We start from the raw sequence: 15,959 nt of genomic DNA on the forward strand, positions 1-15,959 counted from the left end.
TCAGCCGGCAGCTACAGAAATATCTCTTCCCTTAAGATCAATAAAAAGCCGGTCCACACCGCCATGGTTCATGTATGTTACATTAGAGTCCAAGCTGTTAAATCATTAAGGGGCAGTTGGTTACGAATGATGTCTCCATTCACCCACATAGCTCATCTCAAATAGCATTGGTAAATGGTTTGTTCAGGTGTTTTGGGTAATGGCTCATGGACAATTTCACTAAATGATTTCACAATGTGTATTCAATTTGCAGTTATGGTGCTTTGGATGCTACATAAATCTATAATACTTCTGCAAATGCTGCTATTTTTGGATTTTTTTTCCCTGCTCATTTGATTGTCGATCGTTGATGAGCAGCATCAGCCGATACAAAATCATTTTCTTTTGTTACGGTTTTCTACCACCAACAAAAATATATTTTTATCGCCACACATTCAGTTTAAACCGTCAAACATTCTAAATGTTTTACTTTATCATCGTCTATCGTGGTTATTTGCGTAATGTTTAGCTGTTAGCTCCTTTACGTACTTTAGGCAGGTCCATGGTAATGTCGAGGTGTTCTGTTGTTGTCGTTATCCGTGGTATTATAGTTGTCTGTTTATTTATCCGATGTTTGATGTTTGGCACATGATGAATCTCCAAAAGGACGAACTAATAAATATCCATATCTGTAAGAAATAGTATAACGCTGACGCTGTGTTTCCACCCAGAAGTGCCAGGTCATTTTAATCACCCGTGACCAAGAGTCAGTCTGTGGTACGCCGGTGCCTGCAGTATGGATTACTGTCAAGAGTGTTCATTACCTAAAGTACAGAAGCTCAGTACGGCCATGGTTCTTCCGGCCAGAACAATATTTTATGATCACCTGTAAGTAGCTCAGTGTTTTTAAGAATATCACTCCCACATTCAGACTGAATGGCAACATCATTCCCCACCTAAATGAAGTGGTGTAATGGAGCGTAGTTGACCCGTGATGAATATGTGGATGGGTGATCAGCATTAATGCTTCCTAGTCCCTGAAAACGCTACATTGTGAAACTTGGAATAAATGGAGTTTTCCACAGCAATGTGAAATAGATATTAGATAGTGAATTATGACCTGTTTAACTTCCTAATACTAGCTCTAAGCAGCTTATAATACATCAGTTAAAGTACTAATGACAAGATTTTATTACTAAGGATACAATATTTTACATCCTAATCATTTGAATTGTGTGTTTTTATGCAGATAACCGCTATAGATGTTAATAACAGCAAAATAAAAGGATAACACTTTGATTTTGTTGGTACGGTGATAAAAAATAAAGAGTCTGTAGCCTTGTACACCAGCTGCTATAACGAAACGAAACAACAAAGATCTGTATCGATCCGTACGGCCCACCAGCAATCGGCAGCAGCAGACATCTCTGTAAGATAGATTTGCTCCTCTTGTTTTCTGCTGATCCAATCAGTGACTCAAAACCCTGATATAATCCAAACTGAGAATTAAATCAGCGCATTTAACTTCGTTGTGGTTTGTAAATGACTTTAGTTTAGGAAATGATCAAGAATAAAAGAAAAAGGGAGCTAGAGAGAAGTTCAAACTCACAATCCACAAACCTCCGGTGTGCCATAATGTAATGATTTTTAGGATTAAAATGCATCTTTAGCTATTTAGTATTTCTTTCTCATTTTATTTTACAGTGCTGTAGGCAGTATTTCCTTTTCTTTAAAAAGCCCAGTGGCTGAGGCATTTACACAATGTTTGTCTTTACTAGGATTTCAAAGATTCTGTGATTAGCCTGTTTTGGCCGAAAGGTGTTCTTGAATCTATAGAACGCCACGGAGCACACTCAATTAAGTCTCGTGTTGCCACATATTGTCATCTTGACATTGCTCTGGCCGTGGATTGGTGGAAATCTGCACTTTGCTGATTATGCTTCTGAGCAGGAGTTCGATAGCAGAGGTTAAGAGAAGTACATTAACAATACCCCAGGGGTGGGCTCTCCACAGCCGGGGCCCAATCAATGCTCAATAAAGGCAATCCATCACTGCTGGTTTACTTACCCACACAGCAAATAGTTTTGCATGTTGAATTCAGGTCAAATGGGTCAAAATGTAATCCAAGCAGTTTTGGGGCATTTTTTTTTTTTTTTTTTTTGCTCCTGTCACATTTTACTCTCTGTGGTCTTGAGTTTCACTGTGATAAATAAAAGTCCTCTATGAAAACAACACAATCATGACTAGAAGTAGAGAGAACACAAACATGTCTTTTGTGAAGTATAGCATAGTTTTAATGCCATAAATCTTTAAAAAAAAAAAAAAAAAAAAAGCTAGTTGTCTTTGATAATTACATTTTAAAAAAGTAATCTAAATATCCAACATGTTTCAAAGTGCCCACAAGTATTACCAATGTTGGAAAATGGACTATATTCATTGAACTATTTACATTCGTACAACCTCTTCTTCCAGCCTCTCCTCTCTGCTCTGTGTTCAGCAGCAGTTCAGTACTCATAATCAGATCAGATCATAATTTAATGTTTTATATACAGGAACTGGTTAAAGCGTACGGTTTATTCGGGTCAAATTTTAAACAAGACATGTAGAATACAATGTTTTTGATAAAATATCGCAATTTCAGCCTCGTTTTCGTTGCTTTTTTTTTATGGAAACATTCGGCGCACATGATCACACTGATCATAATGAAGTTTTTACAGCTCATGGCTATGATTAACGGTGTCGTTTTGGGCGATTGTTGAAAGGAAACAACAGCTTTTCAATCCCCGCTGGTGGGTTTTGGGGGGGGGTCAGAGGGTAAAACGTGCATTTATGAGGTGTTTGATACGTTTGACTCTTAATGTAGGGTTTGGAATAGGAACTTCACCTGCTCCCTAGGTGCATAGATAACGATGTCAATATAAAGAACACTGGTCTGACAGTGAAGTTGCTCCTTATACTGTTGGTGTTGCTGTAGTTTTGACCTCTTCCGATTCAGATTTTAGGAACACAAAGAAGTCAGGGCACATCAAGAATACTAACCATGCTGTTAATGATATAAAATCTCAACAGACATCAGTTACTGCGAGCTCAAAACATGCAAGCTTCAAGCCATTCACTTTTTATCCAGTATAGATTTATATCACAAGACGATATAAATCTCTCATATGCTCACGGGAGCAAGCGACATTTTTGCCTCTGATCCGGGGCTTTTTTGTTGGCGATCTCTAAAAGCAGTCAGCTTGTGGAAAACCAGGACTAAGATCATGTTTCGTAAAACTCTGCATTGTTTGTCAGTATGTTTTGAGAAGAGTTTTGTAACTGTGTCCAGCATCCGGCAAAACTGACCCGCAGTCAGTGAGCGGTCGTGCTCAAGTCGGCAGAGCCCTGAAGCCCCGCCCCTTTGCTGCTGTTTGCAAGTTCATCTAAAGATTTTGAACAATGAGAGTGTCTCAAATTGCACCAACTAAAAAAAACTGCATGTCCTTCGTTCCCCAGCCATACATCCACCAAATGTTAGGTGGATCGGATGAAGGGTTCGTTAGATATTTAAAGGACACACACACACACACATACACACAAAGACAGAGAGTCCTTGCTTTGTTGTTGAACACCAGCTTTTTTTTTTTTTTTTTTTTTTACTGTAAGTCCTATCTCCAGGCTAAGTTGAACTATTGACCTGTTAAGAACTTGTTGAGCAGCAGACATGTGGAAAGTTATGTGTGTCAGCGATCCGCTAACCATATTTAGAAAAGCGTGTCGGCCTGATTTCCTGCGTGTTGTGGGGAAATAGTTTAATAGGATGTTACACACACACACACACACGCACGCACACACACACACACACACACACACACGCGATAATTGATGGCCACATGGGGTGCTACCTCAGCCCAGGGGCATGTGTCTGTCCTCCCCATTAGCTTCCTGTGCAGGAACTGTCAAATTCTCCTCCCTCCCCAAAAAATAATGGCAAGGACACAGGCCGTATTTTCAGTTCCACCGCTCACCATTTTAAACACATCTCGTTAAAGCCCGTCTTGTTTTCTAGGTGTTGGTTTGTTCCTAGAAGATAAAGAATAATTTCTCTAAAAATGTAGGCCACCATGGAGATCCCGACATCTAAAAAGAGCGCCTGGTTTCATTGATTTCCGCTGTTCTTCTTCTGTCGTGGTCCACAGTGTTAAGCACAGATCTTGTTAAAGGGCTTTTGGTAGAGAAATTGCCTCTCCCCGTCATTCATCTTCTCTCCTTTTCTCTTCCTCCCACGGGACGAGCAAAACCCCCTGTCAGCGGAGACAGGCATATCCGATGCATTTGATTTGCATTGCTGTTTGTTCATGTGAGTGTATGAGTAAATAACCGTGTTCGGCAAGAGAGCCCAGATGGGATTTTGTGGAAAATCGCATATATACGCTCAGACGCTCAATCCCTTGAATGAACATGTCGTGTATGCACATTTATTTTTTTCACGCTCTCTTCATTTATTTTTTTCTGTTGCACTGCACACTCCAGTGGTTTTCCCTTTTTAGACAACGTTCAAACCCCTCTTTTCTTTATTTAATTCGTCTTCTCTCCGTCTTGTTTTTTCTCGCCTCCAGTGGAGAAATGCATGAGCTCCATGCAGATGGGGACCCAGATGGTGAAGCTCCGCGGCGGCTCCAAGGGACTGGTGCGGTTCTTCTTCCTGGACGAACACAAGTCCTGCATCCGCTGGAGGCCCTCGCGCAAGAACGAAAAGGCCAAGAGTAAGTTTCATCTTCTTTTTCTTCGTCCTGTCCCCGGGGAACAGCATATCAAATGTCTCTTTGCTCCTGTTGATCAATGTATTCATGGTTCTAACTTCTGAAAATCCATTTGTGTCATATTCCATGTGACAAGCAAAGGGCTCCTTCAGCATCCCATAAGCATAGTTAACTCTTTCACACAAGTGGGCCTTCAAGAACTCAATTTCTCTTAAAGACAACGGCCACAGCCTTTTTTTTTTGGTAAATACATACTGAGTGACAAATGTCTTTACATTTAATGACAAGTATTAATTACATGAATCATAATGAAGGGAGGTACTGTTTACCAACAACTGGACTTTGTACTCCAACCACGGTGGTCCAGGGTTGTCACTCCCCAACAAAGGCTTTGTCATGACAGTCTCAGCTAGTGGTGTCACGGACCATTGTCAATGCGTGATCCGTACTGATTCCCCTCTAGCAGTCCGGCACGCGTGTGAACCGCGGGTTGATTCCACAGTTTAACTTTAACCGTCGCAGTGTGAAATAAAGTTTTACTGACGATCATTATCCTCCAATATTCAGTAAAATATAAGCTCAGGGCATCATTTATGCTTTTCTAGTCTCTGATCTCTGATAATGTTACATTGTAAACAACCAATCAGTGTTTAAATCAACAGGAGGAGAGCTAGTAACGTTAGCAGCATCGCTAACAGCTAATGAACGAAGGTTCCATTAAGTTACATGATGATGTGTTCAGGCTCTGCTCAGAGTATTGTGCAAAGATAAATTATAATTGTGTGTGTGTGTGTGTGTGTGTGTGTGTGTGTGTGTGTGTGTGTGTGTGTGTGTGTGTGTGTGTGTGTGTGTGTGTGTGTGTGTGTGTGTGTGTGTGTGTATTGCTTTAAGAAGCATGTGGGATATATATACATGGCAGTGTGCATCACACACACACACACATACTTTTTATTGAGAGGTTGATATGTCATATTGAAAACACGCATGACACACTTAACTTTACGAACCTTTTAGTGAAAAAATAAAACAAGAAATAATAGAAACTGCCTTTAAACAAATGAGATGTTGACCTCTTAATGGAAGAAAACATGCCCTCATTCTCCAGTTTAGCTTCCTCTCCGTCTGATGTGACCAGTAGCTTCTGCTGGCTTGTGTTAGCAAACTGAAGCTATATTATAATGCTGCTGAACCCGTGTCGTTGAGTCAATTTTCTGCCTTTATGAGTCTACCAATATTATAGTTTTAGCTTGTCACAGGTGAATATTTTCATAATTGATTAACTAAAAGTAAAAATGTCTTGACCTTGCATAAATTAGCCTACATATTGGTTACCGAGGATACGTGTTGTGAAGCTGGTATTCAGCTGGCTAATTCTTTCTCCAAACCGTTTCCTTTTTTTGTGCTCGAGAACTGGACATTTATTTTCTCCTGCACGCTATGTGCAAAAGCACCACCAAGCAGCTTCCCACAGTGTGTTTTAGAATAAAGGAGTCAGCTGTGGGGGTCTCATGGGGACTTAAGGGCTCAGTTTCCTGTTGCTCTCCCTCCTCTGTAGCCTGGATTTAATAAGCTTCTTAAATCGACTTAATTATTCATCAGCTTCAATCTGCTCAAACAGTGTCTTACACACACTTGCCGCTTAAATGACAATGACGGGGGGTTGGGCTTTGTGCAGAGACGCTGAGAGCCGGGTCCCAGAATTTATCCTACATCTTAAACCTTTTACGGTTGGATGAGTAAAATGAGTAGAACGTGAACACAAATGCTGCAATCCGGACTTTCTTCAGCTGATTTCGTCTGCGAAACACCATTGTTTTTAGTTAGTTTTGGTGTGTGAAGGCACTCCTTGTTAAGCTGCTTTATCGCAGCGGAGCGGGGCCGGTCCTCACAGAGCATTTATCTTAATCCAGCCTCCACACACATCTGATAATCTGACATTAAAGCAGCAGTGATGCGCCGTCTTCTCTTAGCTTTGCACCTGTAGATAGATGGTGACAGTCAAGCCTTCAGTTCAGTAGAGGAATGTGTGTTCCCAGTGTTTAGTCACACCCAGACGGACACAGCCTCTTGAGTGCGTGTCCCTGCATCCCCTCATTTGACACCTCGACAGGTCTCTGTCACTGAAGAAGAATTCTCCAGCCACCGTAGCCTCTCCCGGCAGCGTATCCACCGGCTCTCTCTGTGTGTGGCGCTCTCTGTGAGGCTTATCTCTGAGCGCCCACTGTGACAGACTGACAGACAGGAAGCACTGCAGGCTTCAGGTCTGCACTCGCACTGACGGGTGTCCTGTGTATCTGGCACGAACATTTGTCCTTCCTGGACGCCCAAAAACAACCAACAAACCTAAATTTCCAGTGCGAGCAAAATACCCGGCCTACTACAAACTCGTTAATAATACAGTCAGTTTAATTTTGTGTTCATTTTGTCAGCTGTTTTTAAAAGTTATTTTAATGTATTGGTTTAGTTGTCGGTCGATGACAAAAACTAATAAACCAAATGAGTTGTTGAGCCTTTTAGTCAAACTTTAGCAAACTGCAACCAGGTCAGAATCCAACTGGTCTGAACAAATATGGGTGTGTTTGTGTTGTTGAATTGAAGTAATATTTCCAGACATAAAACACATTCTGTTTAGCATATTTATGGGAACTTTAAAAGTGTTTTATTGAGCTGTAAAGTAATTAATATGACTGTTCTGCGTTGAAACTGTATTAGCGTACTGTTCATGGTTTGTGTTAAGCTAACGTTAGCAGTCATTTGGTGGTTGCCTAGCGACAGTAATTTAAAAAGACCCAGCAACCAGCAAAGAGCACTCTTTTTGACTGGGCAACAAAAAGTCAGTGCAGTATGCTTTGTGTTTTCCACTCTGTGTGATCAGACCCTTCACCTGAACACATGACACTGGAGCTAAAGGTTCCTTAGTGAACACACAACTGGAGGATCACCGTGAGCATTTTAGCATTTAGCCAGACCCAGCATGCACCTCTTGGTCATACCACATTGTGGGTGCGCTTGATTTGGAACACTTGGCATGCTTACCGGCTGGTGCATTAAATCAGGGATTAATTAAGGTAGATGCAGGCTTTTTTAAACTGTGCTGAGGTCAGTTAATGCTAACCACAACCCATCAGGATGAGATTGTTAATTTGAAAGTTTTTGTCCTGTTCACTTCGTGCTAGCCCCGACCCGGGTACGACAGCTGTTCCACACAACTTGCAACTCCTGACATTCAGCCAGTAAACATTCACATTAAGATCAATGCTCGTGTTTTATTGTTGGCATTTCTTACCAAATTAAAAAACAATCTGCATTTTCCGCAGCAGCTCCCAGTATGGCTTATTCAGCATTTCTCTACCAGAAACCGAGGCTTTAGGAAATATAGGTTAAGCAAAAACGAAAGCTGTTAAAGCATAATAAAGTAGCAGGCAGGACATGGAAGCACTTCAAATGTAATTGTACTTAACTCTTAAGTCCCTGAAGACTGACCACCTGACGTCCTCATCCTACAGCCCCTGCTGCTAGCAGCCCATCAAATATTCATGCAGCAGTAGTAGTAGTAGTGGTTCTCTTTATCTACCAGATACCTGGTGCACGATCCTGCATAATTTATAAAAGTTCTGCAGCAAGGAGAAGCATGTGTACATGCTTATCTCCAGCTGCAGGGTCTGAGGACAACGGCGGCAGCCACATGGGAGCACACACAAAGCTCAGCAGCTCTATGTCCAGTGTCATGTAGAGGACATCTTTGACATTGTTTATTTGCACATATACAACTGCCACAGAACCGCGGGTTCCATACCGTACGGCCCAGAGGGAGGGTGTGTGAGGCTGCATTATGAATGAGTGTGTGTGTAAATAATGTGTCATCCATGTGTGACTGAGAGTGACCTAGATAGATGCGTGTTGTGGTCATCTCCTCTGGTTTTTGGGAGAATGAACCTCCACAGGATTTCTGAAATGGCACACGGGCCGAACAAGAAGCAGAAGTACTTAACCGTGCACTCTGCCCGTCACTGGGGAACACTAATGAATGACTCGAGGCTGTGTCTTCCTGTAAAATGTCATTACCGTCTCATAAATGTTGCATCTTAATAATAAACAGCGCTCTCTCTCCGTTTGTTGAGTTGACTATTTTTAATCCTGCGTATCACAAAGCCCCATTAAACTATCCCTATGCCCACAACAATTAAAGTTCTCCAAACCAATAGAATGCTAAAGACTGCATAAGGATATGTTGGGTTTAATAAAGAGTTTTGCTCTATTGTGTGTGTGTGTTTTTTTTATTTTTTTTTAATAGGTTTTATTTTCTATCAGCCTATGATGGCCCAAAAGGCCTCGATACCTGGAGGTCTACTTCCTATATTGAGAGATTTGGCTGAAGTAAAAAAAAGAAACACAATTTAAAAGCACTTCATTACAACTACAAGGCCTGTGTTCAACATTTCCCTAAGAAGTATTAACAACAAAGATTTACGTTAGGTATCAAAAGTCAAAGTAGTCGTGAGGGTTCAGAATATAACTATATAAATATATATATATATATATATATATATATATATTTGTTTTTTATGTTATTGGATTTAAACAGTGCATAATATTTTTATTACTACAGTACCAGTCAAAAGTTTGGACACACCTTCTCATTCAACTACTTTGAAGAATCTAAAATATAAAACATATTCTGGTTTGTTGAGCATTTGTTTGTTTACCACATAATTCCATATGTGTTCCTTCATAGTTTGGATGTCTTCAATATTAATCTACAATGTAGAAAAAAATAAAAATAAAGAAAAACCATTGAATGAGAAGATGTGTCCAAACTTTTGACTGGTACTGTAAATGTTTTGTATCTGAGGAGTAACTACTAACTGGAAGCTTTATGTAGTGCAGTAAAATATACAATATTTCCCTCTGAAATGCAGTGCAGAGAGTACATTGAAATCATTGTGTAGAGTAAAAGTACCATTAAGTTGAAATGTCCTGAAGTGGTGGTACTACTTTTGTCACAGTCCACCACTGACAAGCTGACGTCCTGTTTTCCTCCTACAGTCTCCGTCGACTCCGTCCGGGAGGTGCGCGAGGGGAAGCAGTCTGAGATCTTCCAGCGCTACGCCGAGGGCAGCTTCGACCCCAACTGCTGCTTCAGCCTGTACTACGGAGAGCACATGGAGTCCCTGGACCTGGTGTCCGGCACCGGAGAGGAGGCGCGGACCTGGATCACGGGCCTCAAGTATCTAATGGCGGGCATCAGCGACGAGGACAGCCTGGCCAAGAGGCAGCGCACCAGAGACCAATATCCTTCAGTTCTACAGCTGGTTTGATAACGACTTCCTGTGAAGAATGTCTGTTGTGTGTCGGTTTCATGGTCAACATTATGCAGGGCTGAAATCCCTAGAGAGTTTCATTTTAAAGCGTGACGGGCTGAGTTTATCTGTCTCTGGACACAGACTCTACAGCAAACTACCGCAGTAAATGTCCTGAATCTTCCCGCTGCCTTTCCTTAACCCAGCGTGTCGTCACATGGCTGAAGCAGACCTTCACCGAGGCTGATAAGAACGGCGACAGCAGCTTGAGCATCGGCGAGGTGATGCAGCTCCTGCACAAGCTCAACGTCAACCTGCCCCGACAGAGGGTCAAACAGATGTTCAAGGTACAGAAACAACATCGGGGGGGCTCTAGAGTGGGTGGCCATGGGTGTAAAAGCTGCTATTAAAAATCCTGACTATTCTATTTTTTTAAGCCAATCAGGGACTTGCTGCACTGAAGCATTTCCTGTTTTTTATCCCGTAGTCCAGGCAGAGAATAAGTCTCACAGTCACACTGACAAAATGTCACAACTACATCAGGATATTTGTGCATCGGTGTAAACTTACATATTCCAATGCTTCTGCACAGCTGATGATAACCTGCAGCTGATGAAACTGGAGTTTTAATATTTGCACATGAAATTGAAACATGTCCTCAGGAATCTCAACCTCAGGTGAGATTCCAATTGAGCTGAGCCGATACTGAAAAGTGGAGTTAAAAGACTGCAGACCACTGATTGGTCAGAGAGACTCGCCAATGACGTGACATTCTGCACAAAAGATCGCTAAGATACCGTCATTAGCGACGGCAATTCTTTTATTGACCCAAAACAGGCGGCAACAGCTGGTACTGAAAAGTGAAGCCAATGCAGAAGTGGCTTATACCTGCATTATTTCTACTGACCATCAGGGGGCCACTCCTCCGGTTTGCAAAAAGAAGTCAGATCAAGTACAAGTCTATGAGAAAATGACTCTACTTCTCTCTTGATTTATTCCCTCAGTAAACATTGTAAACATGAGTTTATGGTCTCAATCTCTAGTTTCATGTCTTATTCAATACAGCATGATGTTCATTTAGTAAATGATGGTCTATTTACAGTCACATAGTCCGGTCCGGGAGTTGTCCGTGTTTTTGCCATTTTTAGAACATTTACTCATTCACAGTGTGTTTTCACTACATGAAAAATTGATGGCAACATTTTGGTAGACTAAAAATGTCTTCTTCAGCATTTGTTTTTTACTTAGCTCCACCCTCCCGTGTCACTTCTGGTTCCATAAAACCAAGATGGCGACAGCCAAAATGCCAAACTCGAGGCTTCAAAACTGTATCCCATAAACCAAGCGGTGACGTCACCGTGAATATGCCCGCTTCTTACATACAGTCTCCGACGCAGCCCAACTATCTACAGTGGAAAAACAAAATTGCAGAAGTACTGGTACCAAAAGTGAGTTGAGTCAAACCATGCAGATGAAGTGTGTCAGTAAATTTGGATCCCTAAAGCAACACAAGAACAAGTTAATTTAATTATGTACAAAAATCATCTTTGCATTTGACTTCACAGGAGTAAATATTGTCTTAAACTTTAACTAACATTAATAAGAACTGATGTAAAAGCCTCATAAAACTGTGCAGCTAAAGAGCAGCATACAGCAGACAGTAAGTGGGCTTATCGGGTCACTTGAGACTGCAGTGTGTCCTTCCTTCTTGGTAGATTACGTGTTAGCAGTAAAGACACACTGACTGATTGCCACCGCTGCAGATGTTGGCAAACGTACGGCTCAGCCAGCAACTCTCCTCCTCAGCAGAGGGATTAGCGTGCCGCCGTGTTGTTTTAGTCCTCATCCAACAGAGCAGCTAGCCGCCGCTAAGTCCAGCGGCATGTTGACTGTCACCCATATGGTGCTGCTGGGACACAGATGGTCTCCTGTGTAATGCTGGGTAAACACACCAGGGACCAATCTGGCCCCGTATGTGTCTGTGGACATTCAGGACGATTTGTGTGTTGACATTTTCTCAACTAGTTCTTTAGCCTAAACCTATTTACAGTGGAGGATCAGCTGTGGACCGGGACCTCTTTTCCAAAGTCAATACACGTACCATACATATTCTGATCACATTTTACAGCACATTGTTGCATATGTATGTGGTTAAATAACTGTGAAATGCATGAGTTCTCTCATACTGGCAGAATTTTGTAATATTTTGTCCAAAGCATTTATGTCAATGAGGCTGGACCAAATAACAGATCACCTGCAGACTCTTATAGGACCATTAAAAAGTCAACAGCTCTTTAAAACAACAATAGGTGCACATTGCCACCGTCATAAAGGAAGGATTTAGTGTAGGAGTTGAATCAAACCAATTATAGTCAAATTGAATGACTGACTCAGTAACAAGCCACACTCAGAAATGCTGCAACAAGACTTTCCAACAAAAGTAAGAGAAGTCACTAGAAACACTTGGCAACAAAACAAAACATAGACGGACCGAAAGACAGAGTACTTTATTGATCCTAGGGGGAAATTGCATTGTTGCAGCTGCTACATCACATAAATCACAGACAAATGAGGTAGGAAGATAGAAAATGGAATAAAAAAGACTAATGATTTGAAATGCACCAAAAAACTAAAGAAATTCAAAGTAGGACCATAACATTTTAACCCCTTGTTTGCATTGAACATACATGGTATAGTTCCCAGTAATGTCCAGTACATTTAGTGCAAGTCAAGTACTGTTGAGATTATATTGTATGTTGTATACTAGGGTAAAGGATTGTTCCAGCATATGTACATAGATTTAACTGGAATAGAATATAATGTATACATCTTCACAGATACCCATGGATAAACAACCAATGAACCTGTAATAAACAGTGAATGAACACAACTCAACTATCCAACCCATATCTCAGTTTATGAAACCCAATTCCCTTTAATTCTCTCAGTCCAAAGAAATGAGAGAAATAACTTTTCACCAAAATACAAAGAAATAACAGCTAAATCTGTAGATCAAAGACTCATATTTCAAAAAAAGATCCCTACCAGTTAAACCTGCAGAGATAAATGAGCAGCCTGGGGGAATGACCTGCACTGACTTTAAATGCTTTTATTGTGGCACTTATCTTGAAGTATTGCCTTTTTTTTGATTTTGATAGTTTATAGTTTCATACAAAATAAATGTTCCACAATTAAGCAGAACAGCCTCACCTTTTACATTTTAAAACTGTCCGACTATAAATAATTAATGCAATTGTCTTGAAGGTAATTTAGTCCAAATTAGCTGTAGTACTTTTATCCTTGAGAGATCTAGCCAATCACAGGATGTTATGATTTTCCTACATGTGCACCAGGAGGCCTTTCCTCTCAATAGCTCCATTAAGATATGAACTCACAATAACACAGAGTGGAAACTCATAAACAGAAGCAGAGTGAAAAAAACTGAACTGACTGACATTTTAAATTGAATACAGTCTTGTAGTGATTAAATTTACCGACAATACTTTGCTCTTCCACCGACATAAAGTCCATCACTACATTTTCCACATAAGAACAAGCTCATTTAGAGCTTCGTTTCCTCTGGGCAGTCATTTTCTGATGATGGAAAGCCAAGTTAACGCACACTACTCTAAACACGCCCATCTGATGTGATTTACTGTGAGGGAAGCCAGAGAGGAAGACCATGTTGTCATTGTTGTTGTTGTTGTTGTTGTTGTGGTTGTGTTAGGGTTCACTAGTGAAGTGGGTGGAAATGGATTCACACTGCTGACTTTGTCTTTTTTTAAATCTGGGTTTGCTCAACCAAATACAGTAAAAGTAAAGAAAGAGGGAAAAAAACAAGACAAATTAAGGAAAAACTGAATTATTTTAACTCTCAACTGGTTTCAGTCCTGCAGGATTTAAATATGAGTCTTAAATTTAGGAGGATGTTTTTTTTTCTTATCAATTCCATTTACATTAGCTGATGAAGACTGTGAGGTGCAGTAGAAAGCTCCAAAAACTAGTAAGTTGACCTTGAATTAGAAAGAAACTACAATCAGGTGAATCATGCAAATAAATCCTCTGGGGACCATCAATCATGTTGGTAGTATATCTAAAAATTCAGTTATTCTGAAATGAGATGTAACAGCTCAATTTTTTACTTATTTTTTTTACCTTTACTACCATTATGTAGGGATACAATAATATCATCACTGGTAGAACTGATGGACAGAGCTACGAGAGAAACGGCCCAAGTTGTAATAGAAACGGCATTTATTTTTGCGCCACCTGCCTCTAGTGGCCCAGCAGCAGAGCCTTGGTGATTGTACATAGGTTCAGAACCCTCTGTGAACACTCTTGTTCATTTGTCTGTTCATTGATGTCAGTGTTATTTCTCATTAGGGCTGGGTATCGGTACTCAATAGCTTTTTTTTAAAGGCATTGACCGAAATAACACAGTACCAAGTTGTATCGAAACTTCAAACATCGGATTCTTTTTGTGTCAAGATCTAAAAAATCTCTGGTAACAGCTCTGTGATGGCTGTGCAGTGCATCAGAGATTAGCTAGACAGTGGGACACACAATCAGCTTCCATTCACATGACGGGTGTGGATTGATTCTATTCGTACCAGTATCACTTTTGGGGGTATTGGTACTGGCAACGGCAATACTCAGCCCTACAACTCGTAGTTATAGAGAAAAGTATTATGCCCCAGAGCTTTCCTTGTCTTGTGTTGTTGGAGCAGGTTGGATGTGACAGCTGGAGTTTGTAAATGACAGTACAAAAAGTTTGCTTCTCTAGCAGAGGATTCGTTCAATGATTAATCACAGCGGAGACTGCAGGCGGAAGCTTTAGAGGAAGAGGAAGCTGCAATTCTAGCTGATGATTTAATCCATATTAGCCGTCGAGTTAAAACACAGGCATGCTAACAACTTAAGTGGCTGGGTTCATGCATAATGAATGGCCGTGAATAAGGCCAGATTGATGTTTTCTGTCCATAAAAAGACTCCGTTATGCGGCTGTGCTTCCACTACTTTGTGATCTCCCGGGGTTAAGACACGTCCTGAATAAGAAAAATGTAAAAGAGTTCCTTTACTTCAGAGAATGAATAATGGTGACGTTTCTTCTTCTTCTTTGACCTTTCGTGCATCGACGCTGGTTCTTCTTGATATAAAAGAAAACAGTGAAAATGAATCTGTATCACACACACTGTTTTGATGGAACTGTCTAATATATTGTGCCATATGAGTAATACTGTCTGTATGCATCTGTGCCTGTCAGTCAGTCAGTCAGTCAGTCACAACTTGGTGACAACTAAGTGCCATGTATGCAAAACCAACAGGCAAGGGTGGTGGCGTGAGGTGTTTTGTCTCTTGTCTCTGAGTCATTTGGCTTCCTGTGTCTGGCTGAGTCAGGCGGAGAGTACGGCGGTGACAGTTGGGAGGCTAAATGTGTTAGCTGAGCCGGTTTTGACTCAGGATTCAGAGGAGCGACTCGACTGCTCTTGCCCTGTTAGTGGAGGTGACTAATGAGTGTTTTTCTGTGTGCCCGACGGCATTCGTTCTTTCTGCCACAACTATTGGTGTGTTCATCCTGCTACAACCTCACCGTTATAAGTTGCCACTGCACTCCGACACCGAAATTTTAAAAACTGTGGACAAATGTATAGCAAGCAGACCAGAGGGGCCAATGTAAAATGGTGTTAACCTATGGATTCCTTTCTGGAGATGTGCTGATCCAATCCACTATCGTGCAGATGCGACCGATCTATATTCAGTTTAGTTTTTCATCCAGGTCTTTACAAAATTAGCTATTTTTTCACTTCCCTTCATTCGGTCACTTCAGGCCACCGACTCGGTTTTCAATTTGCAAGTATAGAGGGCCTGAGTGGCAAGTGAGAGAACAAAATGCTGATGATCTGTTTTTTAAATCATCGGGTATTGGTGCTCTTGAACT

At 41.0% G+C, this 15,959-nt stretch overlaps 1 protein-coding gene across 1 annotated transcript in view; it reads left to right on the forward strand.

The window, feature by feature from the left end:
- plch2a (phospholipase C, eta 2a) overlaps positions 1 to 15,959 on the forward strand; it is a 62,720-nt gene that overhangs the window by 8,179 nt on the left and 38,582 nt on the right. The window contains exons 2-4 of the mRNA XM_054609532.1: positions 4,578 to 4,724; positions 9,768 to 10,011; positions 10,239 to 10,368. Coding sequence (XP_054465507.1) covers positions 4,578 to 4,724; positions 9,768 to 10,011; positions 10,239 to 10,368 — 521 coding nt within the window. The remainder of the gene's footprint in view (positions 1 to 4,577; positions 4,725 to 9,767; positions 10,012 to 10,238; positions 10,369 to 15,959) is intronic.

The sequence above is a fragment of the Anoplopoma fimbria genome, chromosome 12 (assembly GCF_027596085.1).
Source record: "Anoplopoma fimbria isolate UVic2021 breed Golden Eagle Sablefish chromosome 12, Afim_UVic_2022, whole genome shotgun sequence".
NCBI lineage: Eukaryota > Metazoa > Chordata > Actinopteri > Perciformes > Anoplopomatidae > Anoplopoma > Anoplopoma fimbria.